This window comes from Mastigoproctus giganteus, chromosome 1, assembly GCF_048544385.1.
Source record: "Mastigoproctus giganteus isolate SK-2022 chromosome 1, ASM4854438v1, whole genome shotgun sequence".
NCBI classification, from domain to species: Eukaryota; Metazoa; Arthropoda; class Arachnida; order Uropygi; family Thelyphonidae; genus Mastigoproctus; species Mastigoproctus giganteus.
The window spans coordinates 116730507-116746980 of NC_143575.1; the positions used below are offsets into that span (position 1 = coordinate 116730507).

General features: G+C 36.8%; 1 protein-coding gene across 3 annotated transcripts in view; it reads right to left on the reverse strand.

Moving 5' to 3' along the window:
* Positions 1–4362: 4362 nt before the first annotated feature.
* LOC150091107 (neuroligin-4, X-linked-like) overlaps positions 4363–16474 on the reverse strand; it is a 600809-nt gene continuing 588697 nt past the window's right edge. For all 3 annotated transcript variants that reach the window (XR_016546982.1, XM_090374344.1, XM_090374327.1), the window contains one exon: positions 4363–4707. Coding sequence is in view for 2 of the 3 variants with exons in the window: in XM_090374327.1 (XP_090230453.1) it covers positions 4683–4707 (25 nt within the window). In the remaining variant the exon portion in view is untranslated. The remainder of the gene's footprint in view (positions 4708–16474) is intronic.

A 16474-nucleotide genomic window follows, 5' to 3' on the forward strand; every position in this document is an offset into this window, starting at 1 on the left:
GTGCCTGAAACCCGTTATTAGGGATTACCACACAGACGTCCAAAACTGCATTTTTCAACAGGACTCCGTACCTTGCCACACAGAAAAATTGGTAAGTTTTACGCTATTTAGATTTAATGACGAGTTTGTTTTCTTGTCTCACAAGGCTTAAAACATAAACATACTTACACCAAGATTTTCCCTCGTTTTTCTCCCTAAAGGTGAGTCATACCTCAGAAATGCTGACATTACAGTGTTGGACTGGCCCGGCAATAGTACAGATTTGAGGTCTGTTGAAATTTGCTGGCGCACGATGTCGTCTAAAATTGCTGAGAAGTTGACAAACAAGATTCAGCTGCCGGAGAGCATCGTAAGGATATGGTACCACGAAATTAGACAGCCGTATGGGCAGAAGTTGATTAACTCTATGCTAGATCGTTGCAAGGCTGTAATTGTAGCTCGAGGAGGAACAAAAAAATATTGAGGACTTATTTTGCTGATTTACAGTACATAATACTATTACATTAACTTGTCATTTCAGTTTGTTCACGTAAATGCAATAAAATGTATGTTTGGTTGTCATGATTGCTATTTGCATGATTTCTCATATTTCTATTAAATACGTATTTTACCCTTTGGGAAGATATTTTTGGCAATTAGGTATATCAGGTGGAATCTTTTTATTGGATTTCATTCACAGAGATATGTATATCCCATCTGACAAATGCATTTCGAACATTTCTGCAGCCCAAAATGCAGCGGAAAACACATTATTTGCAAAATTCACAAGTGATGCAGTTTTTTTTTTTTTGTCCGCCACTGTAGTTCTGTCATTTCGTATGTTCTTTTAACCCTTAATTGGTATAGTAGGACCACAGAATTAAATTTCTCGTCTGTGCCGGTTTTATTTTATTCATAGTCATAGAACATTTCAGCCTTTTTACTAACTGGTCGATAGCATTCTTACAAAATTTTACCTTTTATTTTCTTTTAACCTAAATTAGCTCAGAATCTGCTTGAAAATAATATACAATAAAGATGTGGTATTCTGCTTGTCTTCTGACAAACTGAATTCCCACTACTTAAATAATATTTTTGAGTATATAATAATTAACGCGTAATTATGATTTTTTTTAATAATTTTGCTTCTAATTTAGATGTATTTCTGTTTTTTTTTACAAATTTATATTTAATCTTTCAACTTTCGATAAACTTAATTTTTTTAATGTTTTATGTAACACTTTCTGTAAAACGAAATATAGAAGAAAGTTTAAATAATTTTTTTTATAAAAGTTATTCAATATTACTTTATATAGTTCAAAATATATTCCTAGTGTAACGAGACATTTTAACAAAGTCGGCAATCAGCAGAATTAAAAATACGAGCAGTGTGCGAAACCTCACTGTACTGCTAACGCAACAAAAATCACACCGAACTAGTTAAGGCAACGGGTTCCTCATATTTTCCGATACTCTCCCTAAAATGATAAACGCATTTCTGGAAAATCCCCATGACTAAAATTAATAATTTTATTTGGCGAACTGGGCAAGAAATAAATATACGATTTCCTTTTAATGATTAACTTTGAATCTAAACAAGTATACCTCGTATATCAAATAAAAGTGATAGAACCATACAGCTTTATGCAATACACCATCCAGCCAGGAATGCAATTATACTGCAGTCATTGCATGGATTTGTTAAGGCGAGATCTTGTCTGACAAATCTGATTGGATACTATGATGGAGTAACAAAAGAATTGGATATTTCGATTTCAGGAAAGCTTTTGATACTGCTGCACATAAAAGACTGCTGTAAAAATTGGAGCAGTGTGGCATTAGAGGCAAGTTTCTGCTATGGATAAAGTGATGGTTGAGTGGTACACTGGCTAATCTGCGCCTGTTCATAGGGATGTGTTAGGAAATAATTCAGAATTGAAGCCATTTCAATTTAATTTTAGAAAACTATTCAGAATTGATGATATATTCCAATTTTTTTTTTTTTTTTTGAGAAAGCTGAAAAGTTCATAAATGCCTGATCGCCAATAAAATGCTCTAGTGATATCGGTTGTTGAAGATTTGCTAAAGAATGCAGGTCGTATGTTTTGTTCTGTTCTGTTTATAGTGAGGACAATCAATAAGAATAGGTTTGACTGTTAGTTGTGCTGGGCAGTGTAGACACTGAGGAGGATCATCATCTGTGAGTAGATGGAGATGAGTATGCCCTATTTTTGCCCGTGCAAGTACCACTTCTTCCCTTCTCGTTGTCTGGATGCTCGAATGCCAAAATTTTGGGTCTTGTTTAAACTGGAAAAATTTATTATTGGACACAGGTCAAATCTAAGGTTGACGAATTTTTTGCAGACATAGCTGCCAGTTTGTTCCCCTTTATCCCTGAATGTGCTGGAATCGAACAAAAGTTAACTAATTGTTGATGTTCAATTTTCAACAGCAACCTCCTGATTTGGCATAAAACAGGGTGATTCTTAATCTGTGTAAATTAATATTTTGGAGATATGTAAAAATTCATATTTTGCAGAGGAGCTGACGAATTGCCTTCGTCGATATCATTTATTAATGAAATCGACGAAGGCATATCAAGCTTAATGGTAAGTGTACAGATGGTTACAAAGGTTGGCAGGGTGGTTAATGACAGTAAAGAAGGTACTGCAAAGATCTAGAAAAATTAGGCAGATGAGCTGAGAAATGGTAGCTAAAGTTCATTGATAAATGAAAGGTACTGCACATACGTAGCAGTAATCCCAGATTAACATATCAACCGTGTGGTATAACCATTCGTAATGACAAAAAATGGAAGGGACCTGGGAGTAATTGTTCAATCAGATTATATGAAATTCTCCGAGAAGTGCATTCATGCTGCTAGGAAAACTCATGGGGTATTGTCAATGATACACAGGAACTTTCCTAGCAATAATAAGGAGGTGATTATTCCATTGTATAGGGAAAGTTAAGCCGCATTTGAGTACTGCATACATTTCTGGAGGCCTCATTTTAGGAAGGATGTGGATCGGCTGGAATGGGTGCAGAAAAGGGCAACGAGAATGGTGAAGGAAACAAAAGGGTTGCCTTACCAAGAACGGCTTCTCTTCCTTAAACTGCAGGGTCTGGAGACTAAGCACCTACGAGGTGATGTGGTTGAGGTGTGTAAAGACTTTGAATGGACTAATGATGATGGCATTCTTACTTTCGCTTAGACTACACACATAAGGGCAGTGCCACGTTAACGCTACGGCCAAAGTGACCATAGCCGGGGGGGCCCCGTCCAAAGAAGGGGCATTATTTTCAGTGTAAATATTTTTTAAAGTAGTGCTAAAAATTTCTAATAATAATAGTTTTTATATACATATATATTAAAGGGGCCTCAAATTTAAATATGGCCGAGGACCTATTTCATCTTTAATCCGGCCCTGCATAAGGGGACAAATTTTAAATTGAAATCGAGGAAGGAAGGTTTTAGGGCAGATGCGCAGAAATTTTCCTTCAGCCAAGGGGGGGGGGGAAGACGGTGAATTGGTCGGTTGGAACGAAGTTTCATCTATTGTTGTTGTTGTGGAAGTGGGTAGTTCGTACAAATTCGAGGAAGAACTACACAAATTATTAGAGGGGGGATGGACATGTGATTGTTGGAAGTGCCGGCTATTTTTTTCTTTTTGACTGATGCTGTATAAGCTTGCTTTCTTGTATCATTTGCCACTACTAATACTGTTAAAGTGTGTTTTGTTTTTAAATAAGCAACAAACCTTAGCATTACTGAACAGTCCGATCTCGATTAGCATGCTTGAGGCAAAATATAAAAAAAACATTCTACCCATGGGATCGCTACTCACAGTTCGAGGGCACCTGAATTATGGGTTCAACTTGATTCGCACTGCTCGCAAAAATAGGAGGGCCGTTTAAAGACGTCAGTGCAGATAAATTAACTGTTTCCTTTTTCATAATGAGGATGCAAATGGTGTAATCAGTTTTGAGAAACATAACAAATGTAAGCATATATTAATATTCACCTGATTATGCATATTTATATCTCAAATCAATGAAAAACAGATCATCAGAGAAATATAAATCTTGTTTTAAATAATACATACTTATGTTCGTGAGAAATCATGTACACTATGATTAATATTCTCGATGCGTTATAATTACCAATATGAAGGTACTTCAGAAGTCGAACCTTTGTACAAATATCCATTTCGAAATGACAATACATTGTTTTTAACCTATTTCCCTCAGATAATGATAATTTTTTTTTTTTTTTAATCATGAAGCAAGAGGGTTAAGACTTGATAAAGACGGTGATAACTTGAGATAAATGACATTCCTTATTAAGATAAATTTTATTTCATTTATATTTTCAGCGGGAAATATTGATTACAAAATATAAAAAGTTAAGATATAAAGTGGTGCAGTACTGTCAAAGCTATGATGGTAAGTCTGGGGTGGGTTGGTCACAATACTGTCCCTGCTATCGCTGACATAAGTGCACACGAGGACTGTCTAAAAAGTTATTTCACACAAATGCACTGATGCAAAGTACATATATAAATAATATGTTCTCGTGACATATTTTCCACAAATATCAGTTTTGGGCAATTTTCTCTTTCAAGGTGTGTTTCCTCTTGCACTTTGTTGGTGTCCATTTTCAATAAACAATATCCTGGCATATTTCTAATGTCCAAAGGGAATTATGTTTGTTCATCCGTTCTGAACCTGCAAGAACAAGAACATATCAGTCTGCTGATGGCGAAATTTGACATTTTATTATTATTAGGGTGCCTTACACTATCACAGCAAGAATAATAGTTAATTGCCTACTCAAAAGCATTATATTTATAGAATATCTTCTATAAATGGCTGGAAAGTTGAAAAACTCAACTTTCATAGATAAATTAATTTTACATAAAATTCTGAAAGCATTGTAATTACATGCAGTAATTTACTAAAGTACTTTGTTAAAGTGACAAATTTTCTAATAAACCTTGTATTCAGAATTCTTACTGCTAATAATTCGTTATATATTTACCGTAAAAAGCCGTGGGCACTGTAATGTATTTTTTACGCCAGCCAAAATTAAAAAAAAAAAGATACTAGTAAACATTTCTAAAAACAAAGAATGAAAAAAGCAAACTTAGTGTGAGAAATTCACGTACCAAAAATCAGAAATTGTCTGATTTTTCACAGTCAATTCCAAATCGTTTATTTCTACCACAATTTACCTTCCACCACACACTTACATTACATATCCAATCGCCTCAAATTCTTTATCTGGAGCTATTCTCATATACCGCATCAATTTCAAGTTTGCTGATTTGCTTTCAAGTTTGCTTCAGGAAATGTTTTTCTCACAGTTGATTTAACAACATGAAATCAAAGCAAGACAAGGAGAACCGAAGGAAAGGACACCATTTCATTAAGGAAAATGGTGAAGCAAACAGACTGTAAGTTTTTTTTTTTTTTTTTTTTTTTTGCGTTATATTGTGTTATAGGCGCATCAGCGACTAAGGCCATATTGCGCCGTATATATTTTCTGTGAATTGCTTGTGTTCTGTGGTCGATTTTCTGTTTGCTGGACGAAAAACCGGAGTTTCTGTCAGAAAAAAATTATCCTACCTTCGCTATATTTAACGAATCTCCCATTCATCTTGCATTCTCTAGTAGTGTTATATATTTTATTAACATGGAGGGGTTATTAAGAATTTTTGCATGGCAACTAAGGCCACTAGACGTCACTATTTTACAGATACTATACACTGGTATCTATTGTTATATTAGATTTCCAGTTTGTCAGTTTTGGTGAATGAAAAACCAGAGTTTCCTTAGAAAAAAGAAATATCTCTTATTGAGACCAACTCGTCCACGGTGTGCAAAAGCCATAGAAGTTCTCTTCTTGAAAGGGTATTTTATCCACTTCAGCCAGGGACGTGAATCGATGTCGGCGTTAGAGCATCACAATGCTATCTATTGCACTACCGTGAGAATCGCATTAGCACAGTACATTTAACATTTTGTTAATTCTACAATACCAGAATATATCCATATAAACTCTTAGGTCTGCTTACGTGGCTGTCGAAGAAAGTTTAAAGATGTATCAGAAAATTACTATTATTATATTTTTAAATTGTGGATCGATCGCCTACAAACAACTATTTTTTAACACCAAAAAATTACCTGATCTAAATAACAAAGTATGTCCCAAAAGTTCCAAGATTGTCTTTTTTTTTTAAATTTGTAGATATTCGTGTAATTTTGTTTACCTAATTAGTTAAGCGATTCAGTTCCCTGCTTGGAACTGAATGTGATGGGTATTGTATGCTATCTTTACGTACAATAAATATTAATTATTATATTATTACTTCCATGAAAATTATTGCTGCTGTTGTTGTTGTTGTGGTGTTTCTGGTTCAAGGGCAACTTAGCCCATATTGCGCCTCCCAAATCAATTTAATTTACACATAAGAACTGCTTGTACAGCAGTTAGAAACAGTGATACATTTGAATTTGTTTAAATAGAAAAAAGAATTCAGAGAGATTTGCTTCTTTACCTATGATGCTATTGAGAGACAAGTTGTAGATCTGAAATGATACTAAAAGATGTTCGTTGGACATTGTTGAACAAGCTACATTCAAGAAGTATATGTTTTACTGTAAGTGGTTGCAAGCAGTGCGCACATTGCGGAGGATCATTTCCGGTAAGCAGACATAGATGTGAGGTGAGTGTGACCTATTCGGATTCTGGCTAAGATTACTTCTTCTTTTCTATTTTTACTACTTTTACGAAAGCTAGAAGTCCATAATTGTGATTCGGGTTTTATTTGAAAGAGCTTGTTATTTGTTTGCATTTTCCACAGAAGTTTTCACTGTTCCTTGCATGTTCTCCGTATATTGTGTCTATAATCAGGATATTGGACTAGAGGCTATGTTGGAAGGATGCTTTGCAGCATCATCTGCACATTCATTTCCTGGAATACCACTGTGGCCAGGAATCCAAGAAAAGATAAATTTGCTGATGCTCATGAGTTTTAAAAAAGGATTGTTAGGTGAAGAAGTGCCTTTCAAAGCTAAAATAGCACTTTGTAAATCAGTATATATTATGCTTTTATTTATTAACAGGAGTGAGATATTTTTCAGAGCAAGCTTAATGGCATGACTGCTGCATTCGGCTGGAAGTGAAAATGAGAAAGTTGAATTTGGGAAGACAGCAGCTGCACCCACTTGATTGTCACTCTCTGAACCATCAGTATAGATCTTGGTGAATTGGGGGTACTTTTGTTTATGAACAAAATGTAGTTGTTGGATGTTAATCTCTGCTATGGAACGTTACCTCATTGTTCAAAGTATTCATCAGAAAAAGTGTGAAGGTAGTCCACGGGGGATCTGTATCATTTGGTTCTCTGAGGATATTATCAAACTGGATGTTCAGGATTTCTGTTAGATTCTGCAGTCTGATACCAGTAGGCCGAATTGTTCTGGGTTTATTTGCATAGTAAGTTTTCCACTGAGAATTATTCAGGAGTGACCAAACAGGATGAGTAGGCAGGATTTTAATTTTAGCCGAGTAGTTCATCAGCAACATCTTTCTTCTGATGCTAAGTGGAGGTTCGTTGTTGTTATTTGGTTTTTAGGAGCATTAGCAACTAAAGCCGTATTGCTCCGGGGATATGCGGTGGTCATTCCCTGGCTTTTCCGCATCCTCCGTATTTGGTGGTCACGGGCTCGAACCCCGGTCTAATCAAGAAGCGTGTGCTTAGCACTACTGCTCCTGCCCACCTGGTTACGGAGGCGCCATGGAGGTTCGTGAGCCTCAACATAAAGACTTTGAACTGGTGATGTTCTGTATGCACCTAGGGCTATCATACGAGAAGAATGTTTGATGGGCGCAAGACGGGCTAAGGTGCTCTCCCTAGCTTGGTCATAAACAGGTGCTCCATAGTCTAGCCGAGATCTAATTAAGGACTTATATAAGTGGAGCAGGGTATAACGATCTACACCCCAAGATGTACTGGAGGTGACCTGGAGCATATTAATTTTCTTTGCGCAAATGGCTCTTAGATATTTTATGTGCTCCTGTAAGTTTAATTTATTATCAAAAATTAGCCCTAGAAGACGAATACTGTTCACGAAATACTGTCCATTTTGTGCCATCCATGATTCAATGTTATTTATGGATATTTGTAGATGCCTTTCGATATAGTTCATATCGAGAGGCATCTACAAATATCCAAACACCTAACTGAGACAAATCAGCTCGCGGAACCTAATAAAACCAAATTAAAGTAACCAAGACAATAACAGAAGCCAGCAATGCAGCAATAAAAAGAAGAAACCCGATCCGGGGGGGGGGTGTCCCTTGGTGGACCCTGGAAATTCAACAGCTCAGACGGAAAACAATTAAAAGAAGAAAACAATTCCAACGTGCAAGGCGCACATGGCCAGCCCATGAGGTTGAAGCTTTAAGGGAAAGATATAGAGAAACCAGAAACAGCTACACAAATGCGATCGTTAAGAGCAAACGCAAGGCCTGGGAGACTTTTGTCAGCACAACAGGGAACACCGAACCTTGGGGAGTGGTATACAAGATAGTCACGAGTAAACTTCCCAGGGGGGGAAGTTATTTCAACCACCCAGACACCACAAGGTGATTATACCACCACGTGGCAACAATCTATAAACAATATATTGGATGCCATCTTCCCAGAACCAATAGAGCCAACACTCCCAGAGCAACTTATCATCTGTGAAGATAAAGCTTCCTCAACGGACACTCAGGAGCCACCCTTCACACAGGATGAACTAAAACAAATGACAACACAGATAAGTAACAATAAATGTCTGGACTACTTAGAACCCGAAATTATTAAGAAGATTGGGGAGATCGTTCCAGACCTCCTCTTACACCTCCATAACAGCTACTAGGCTAAGGGCATCTTCCCTAAAAATGGAAGACAGCAAAGGTAAAATTAATCCACAAAAATTCGAACAAACCACCCCACCAGCCAAACTCCTATCGACCAATAGCCCTGCTGCCGGTTGCAAGCAAACCGCTAGAAAGACTACTCTACACAGGGATAAACCAGCATTACCAGGCAGCGAAACTCACAGAGACATCGCAATACGGATTCAAGCAGTGTTCCTCTACGGTGGAGGCCTTACGTAGCCTATAGGAATCAGCAACAAACTGTAATAATAAATATCTTCTAGTCATCTCCGTTGACTTCGCCGGGGCGTTCGACACCATTTGTTGGCCGAGCGTCCTGGCAAGACTAAGGCAGGCACACGTACCGATCAACTTATACTCCATAATTAGGTCATATCTCTCTGAGAGACGCATCATGGTGGAAGCACCTTATGGTAGAGTGAATCGTAGTGTCCGCAGGGGCTGCCCCCAGGGTTCTGTTCTGGAGCCACTCCTGTGGAACATGGTTCTGGACGGGTTCTTGGCTTTGGACCGCGGCGATGTGCGCTCCCAGGCCTTTGCCGATGATTGGGTCCTCACCATTGCTGCGGATAGCAGGGCCCAGCTACAGGAAAAGGCCAACCAAGTAATGCTGATATTGCAAAACTGGACCTGACACCATAGCCTGATACCACCACCACAACAAGCAAACTTTTGTTGATCTGCAAGCTTCGCTTAATGAAAATGTCTTGATTACTTCCATTATTGCTGGAGATAAAAGTTGGTGCCTCTTTTGTTCCCATTTCATGGATCGACAACCGGCTTGAGGATTTCAAAACTGTTATTTCCTAGCAGTTGTAATACTTTTATTGAGTATAAAAACTTGATAAAAATTATATAAAATATGGTTGCAAAGTTAAGTTTGGAAACGCAGGATGATTGAAGTTTTTCTTTTTACCAGGCGTCTTGTTTTCTCAAAACTGTTTTCTTGGTGAAGGTGTTCATAACCACTAAAGGAAGTTCCCTATAGCAAATAGGAAACGTCTGTATGAAGTGACTACACTAAATACCATAACTCTACTTGCACTATATAACGTAATACTTCCTCTACGCTGTGTAAAGAAAAAAAAGAAACAACAACATTCTCTTTTCAGGTCGGTTGTGTATCTTTCCTTGTCTTATTCTAACCAACTTCTAGAACTGACCGTGGCTACTGGTGTTTAGTCAAACTTGTTTTCTAGGATTTTTTAAAGAAATAAACAATGTTAACGATTTTTCCAACTTCTGTTATTTGTCTAAAATAAATGGATTGTCTTCTTTGAAGGACCATTATAATACCATTAGAAATCTTAGCCAGATGGGATTTCTAATGGCATCTAGAAGTTTTCAACTGTTTCCAGGTGACCCTGGGAAGAAAATCGACTGAAGTTGCAAAGGCTCTTCAAACTGAAGCTTCAGTTTTTTGGAGATTTAATAAATATACTTTAGCACACAATAGTGTCCTTCTAATAATATCTTACTAATGCTGATTAATTGTGAAGGTTAATGAAGTAAAGGCGGTGCATAAAAATATAAATGTTAAGCAAATTGGAAGCTATGATGAGTATAAATGACATATTATATAAAACATATGTAATTTCAACGAACTGAAATGGCATATGTTTAGAAGTGCAGTTTCTTATTCTGCTGCCAAAACAAACGCACTACCTCCTATGTAAAATTTTGGTGTGCAGCAATTAAATTACTGCTAGCAGTATCATATGTCCTTGAGTTGATTGTGATTCGAGCCTACGTCACTACTAAATACGGAAACTGAAAAATTCGAAACCACACCTGCGAGCTGTCGTGTCGAAGTATAAACAGAACTTATTTTCTTTAAAATAAAATTTTGGGAGTTATTACTAGTTGCTGCTGCACCTCTAACGAAAAACTGAGTATGCATTTATAAAAAGAAAAAAAAAAGAAAATTCTGTACTCTGCATCTGCATGTTTTCTATGGAAGTTTTATTTAAGTGGTAATGCTATTGTACTGCCACACGGGTTTCAAGATAGAACAGCAAAGACTATCCAATCAGATAAGCAATTAAAAGGTTCGTTAAAAGGTTTTCAAAGGTTTGCTTGGTTTGTTAAAAGGTGTTGGAAATGACAACGAGAATGGATTTACTGACAGAAAGGAGAAGTGTGAGCCCGCTGAAACCATTGAACAGAAACAATTATTCAGTCCTGGAAACTGTGAAAACCACTCTAGCAACAACTGGATTTTTTTTTTCGACAAAAGAAAACTCTTTCCCTAAAAAATTCAGATACAACAAACTCTGAGAAATTTACAAAGATAGGCGATTCTATGTGTGTGGTGCATTTCAGAAATTCGTCGAAGACACTCCAACTCGAATTCACTGAATTTGATTCACCGATAAGTAACATTACTAAACAAAATGTGCGGTGCTAGACCGCAGAAAATTTCCACCTAGTCATGAAGGCACTTTGCATCCAGAACAAAGTATGGTGTGGAGATCTGTTTTATTTCCTGGATTTGACAAATCATTTATTATGTCTACGCGGTAGCACAGTAATATCGTCACCGTCCTCCCCAAATCGGGTGGAAAAGAAAAATTGGAGTTGTGTAATGAAGTTATCTAATACTGAATGGGGAAATGGTACACTACGATCTAAGCTATAAGGCCGAAAAGCGATGGTGAAATAGCACATATGTATGTGTTTTGTTTAAAATAATTAAATGCACTTGGCATAATACTTTAAGAGTTTAATATCTATATAATATCGGTGTTTAGGTACACCATAGATAACTCTTAATAAACTACAAAGTAGTTGTTGTAGGCATCATTTGCTGTTTCTCATATTGTGCTCTGCCTTCACGACGAGTTGCCATGATACTGCACTACCTAAAATAAGTAACGCTTCACTAATAGAGAAGACTATTGTTACTTATTCTCAGTGAGTACCACCACCCAGACATGTTTCAAGGCTATTTGTATATGTGTGGGATAATAGCTCTACTATCCACTTGTCCCTATTAGACTTAGAAAGCAAAAAAGGTAGAGGGAAAGTAATAGTAGGAGTGGAAGAGGAAAAAGAAACATGTAGAAGAATGAAAGGGACTAACTCCTTCAACTCACACCACTCAAAAACTCATAAACTCCTCGAATGGGTAACGCTTCCCCAGTAGAGAAGACTGTTTTTACCCATTCTCGGAAACTCCGTGAATATCAGGCTCCCCAGACATGTTTCAAGGCTATTGGCCTATCATCAGTGGGTGGGCAGGTACCCTAGTATTGCAGACATGACGACGCAGTTGTGAAGTTAATCGCACAATATGAGAGATGCCAAAAGGCGTATAAGATAATATTTAAAATAATTAAATGCACTTGGCATAATACTTTAAGCGTTTAATATCTATATAATATCGGTGTTTAGATACACCATAGACACTCTTAAAAAACTACAAAGTAGTTGTTGTGGGCATCATTTCGTCGTGAAAGAGCACAATATGAGAAAGAGCAAATGATGCCCACAACAACTACTTTGTAGTTTTTTTAAGAGTGTCTATGGTGTATCTAAACACCGATATTATATAGTATGTGTTTTGTGTAAATGAGAGAGAGAGAGACATTGATAGTTATTTGATATTTATTACTTAAAGCGGTTCTTGGCAACCCCGCTGTCAGTTACACATAATTTAGCAGTACTCTTATATACTCCCTCTCCTGTTTGTCAGGGAGGGATACAGGGAGGGAAAAAACCTGCCATGACCAAAAAAGATTGATATGAACAAATTAAAAAATAATCAAATTAGATAAAAAATAAAATATATATATAATTAAATTTCAGACAAAGTCCAAACTTCATTGGAAAGATCTGCATCTGTTCACAGTCTGTTGGAAAGCCAACAGCGGTGGGAACTGCCGAGAAGAGAAATACCAGCGCCAGGAACTGCCGAGAGCAGAAATTCCAGCACAATGAGCTGGAGTTGCAGTGGATATACCAGACTCAAGCCTCCATGATTTCATAGAACTTTAGGTAATTGAGCACAAGGAACTGGAGTTGCAGTGGATATAGCAGACTCAAGCCTCCACGATTTCACAGAATTCTAGGTAATTCGGCATACACCATACCGCATTACAAATCCAAGGCTTCCAGATGCAGAAGAGTCTTCCGCCTAAGAAATATTGCAGTTGCAAAGGCTTGGAAAGCCAAGAAGTTCTCCTGTTTATCAACTAGAATTGTCTCGCAGCCTTCTGCCATAAGATTGAGATTATTAACCCGAGATACCAATTCAATTGGTAGATCGCAGTACTCCTCATAGTTGTACATAATGTTCCCATGATTCTCTTTCGCCACAATGCCAACTATATCTTTCATTAATTCCTAAATCATGCAACTTCGCATTAATCGAACCATGACCAGTTAATAAGAACATAGCTTGTAAGTTTGTTTGGGGCAAACCATTTGAAGTTTATCGAAGCTGCATTTCTTAAATCTGTGAAAAATGTTTATGTAATCTGCCCTTTATCACAAACACTCCAACACTCTTGCCAGACTTTTACCAAAGAATCCCAGATTCTTGTCCTTTCCCTCCTTCGATCTGCCAAAATGTCCACCTGTATATTCAGAAAAGAACAGGGAATGCCAGTGAGAGAGAGAGAGAGAGAGAGAGAGAGAGAGAGAGAGAGAGAGAGAGAGAGAGAGATGGTGGAATACAAATGGAAACAAAGGCAATTGAAGTCCCAATGTGAGCCGCCACAGCTTCTAGGGAGGTTAGAAATTGAATATGCCTGAACGGTATGTTAGAATTAACAAGAATAGCTTCTCCTTCAAAGACAGACGACTCTGAATTCCTATTTTGATATGATATATGTAATTCTAAATTTTGTCAAAACTTGCGGTGAGAAGAATGTTTCCTGCAGGATATGTTATAGAACTGATCAAGTAAATCCTTTAAGTCATCAGAATGGTTGTTTAGTTCCTCTGCAGTTCCATTGTATGATGTTTTCCATTAATTAGGTTTGGCTGTGGAATATCGTGTGACTGTTTTTTGTCAGCGGAGCATTACTTCCAGTCTTTTGTAGGGAAGCTGGGGTGTCCAGTATCCATAGAGTCGTTAGCATGAAGTTTTAGTATAGGTTATCTAGTAGTCTAGTGTAGGTTATCCTCATTATCTGAATGTTCATCCACTTCCATACTGTTGGTGGGTGATTCGGTTTTCTTACAGTTTTTAGCAGTTTTCGATTTTTCAGTGTCATGTGACAACGCTGAAGTATCAGTTGGGAAGCTAATTGTTAATTGTTGGGATGCTAAGTGTTAGTGGCTTCGATCATTTTAGTTTGAGGAGGGTCTTTTCTAGAGGTTGATAGCGTAGCTTTAATCCAGTTAGCTACAGAGATGTTGGGCGGTACTGACACATCTGTTTGAACTGCATCTTAAAGATAGCTGCAAGTGTGAGACATATAAGATCAACTAGGAAAGCTCAACATAACACGTCCGCGTGCCTCAGGATATGTAACTATATTTCTGTGAATGACTATATTTTTGGCATTAAAAACAAAGACTACAATTCGGAATGCAAGGCCGAATTTGGCACTTTAGCCAGATTTTATTGTGGATGGCAAATCTGTAGCGCTGAAAGTTAAATGAGTCTAGTTGGACTGAGATTTCTCTTTTTTAGTCATGATTCGTTTGGTCCTGATTACCTTTTGATTGCCAATTTTCTGAACTCAGCAATTAAAAGGTAATTACAGCCAGAGAGACTGTAAGTAAGTCCCATTCTGTGTTGATCACTTTAGAAGAGTTCAAAGTATTGAGGGGAGTACAAGAATCGCTTGGTCACGAATACGCTTGGCACTCGGGTCACATATTCATGTACAGGAGATGCAAAAAAAAAAACCCCAAAGTGCTATTAATTATGAATTATATTATGAAATGAATGTATAAAACCAATCAAACTCCGTCGCATTTAGAAGCAAATCTCTGAATTTTTTTTTTTTTTTTTAAACCAAACAGTGAGAATTGCACTCAAGTGAGAAATTGATCAATGGCACTGTCTGTTGTTACTGCGTGTTATCAAGTATTTCTGTTAATAGCTAACTAAGGTTGGAAAACTACACACTATAGCAAGTAACTACAGTACTTCTACCAGCTGCAAAAGTACAGTATAACGCTGGGAGATAATTTTAGCCGCAAAAGATTTTCATTTATCGACAAATTCTACCAATTATGGAATCGAGGAAATGCGAAGAATATAAAAGGCAGCTAATTAAGTGTAAGCAAAAGCTAATACTATTCATTACAATTATATGAGATTATAAACGTTGCCAAGAATGCTAATTCCATAGCGTTTCTTTCGATACAAATTCAAGAGTAATTCACTGTTAATGCACACCACTGCTAAAGCTCTATTTTATAGTTCGAATGAATTTTATAATAAAATTGAAATTAAATAGCTGAAATACATTGGAATTACTAGTAATGGGAGTTGTGCAATGATGTAGCTGTAGTATTCTTCGGTCACTGCTGTATAATACACAGCAACACATTAGGGATCCGAAAAAAAATAAAATAATAAATAAATGAAAATGGGTAATCAGAATATGACTGAAACTCAAGAACCATTCATTTACATATATTAATTATAAAAGCAATAATTAAAAAGGAAAATCCTAAAAATTCACGAAAAAAGACAAAAAAAAAAACTTTAAATGATGTGACTATTTCTTAAATTTATACTGGAATTCACTCAGAAATTTCTATTACTCTCATCTGATTTATCATTAAAAACAAGTGAAATTCGAGATTCCCTATAAAAAAATTATGCTGCCATTTTCCCCCAATAATTAAGGAGCTATAACGGAAGAAACTCAATAAGGCTCCAATTCGGAAGTCCAAAAGTTGCCAAAAATGAACTTTTTTCATTTCTTCAATTTAAAGCCGAAAGTGGAATTTTTTTTTTTTTTTTTTAATTTAGTCAGAAGATTTATTCCAAGAGACTCCCGCCTAATTCAGAGGAGTTGGTAAACTCAGCAGCAAGTAATAGAGATCGTGCCTGCAATTGATACCGATGACAATAAGCAAGACATTCTTCACACGGTGTATTGGAACCGAGTTCAATCTCATTCATCTTCGTGGCCTACTCGAAATCATTCTTTGAGGTTAAAGATAGCTGGCGCAATACCAGCTTACTATTTCCTTTTGTCATATTAGGGAAAAATACCAATACAAAGATATTCTTGGGTGAAATAGCTTTCCAGTGGTCTTTCCTGGTTTCTAAGCATTGGTTCCCCATATTGTCTATAATATGTTCACGCAACCTTTCTGGATCCATTAATCTATATTGCCACCTTATCCAGTGACTGACTGTTCTACAACAAGAGTGCCTGCTGTAAGTTATCGTAAGAACTTTTATTATATACCATATTATCTATTTTATTACCTGTGATTAAGCACGTTATCTCTACCGGTGATGGCTTGCTATCTTCATGCTTAATCACAGGCTTAACATTTAAATGGCGCTATTGTTAATTGGCACCTTTTTAAAGGTTTCAATAATTTGCAGATTGCAAAGGACGTAGA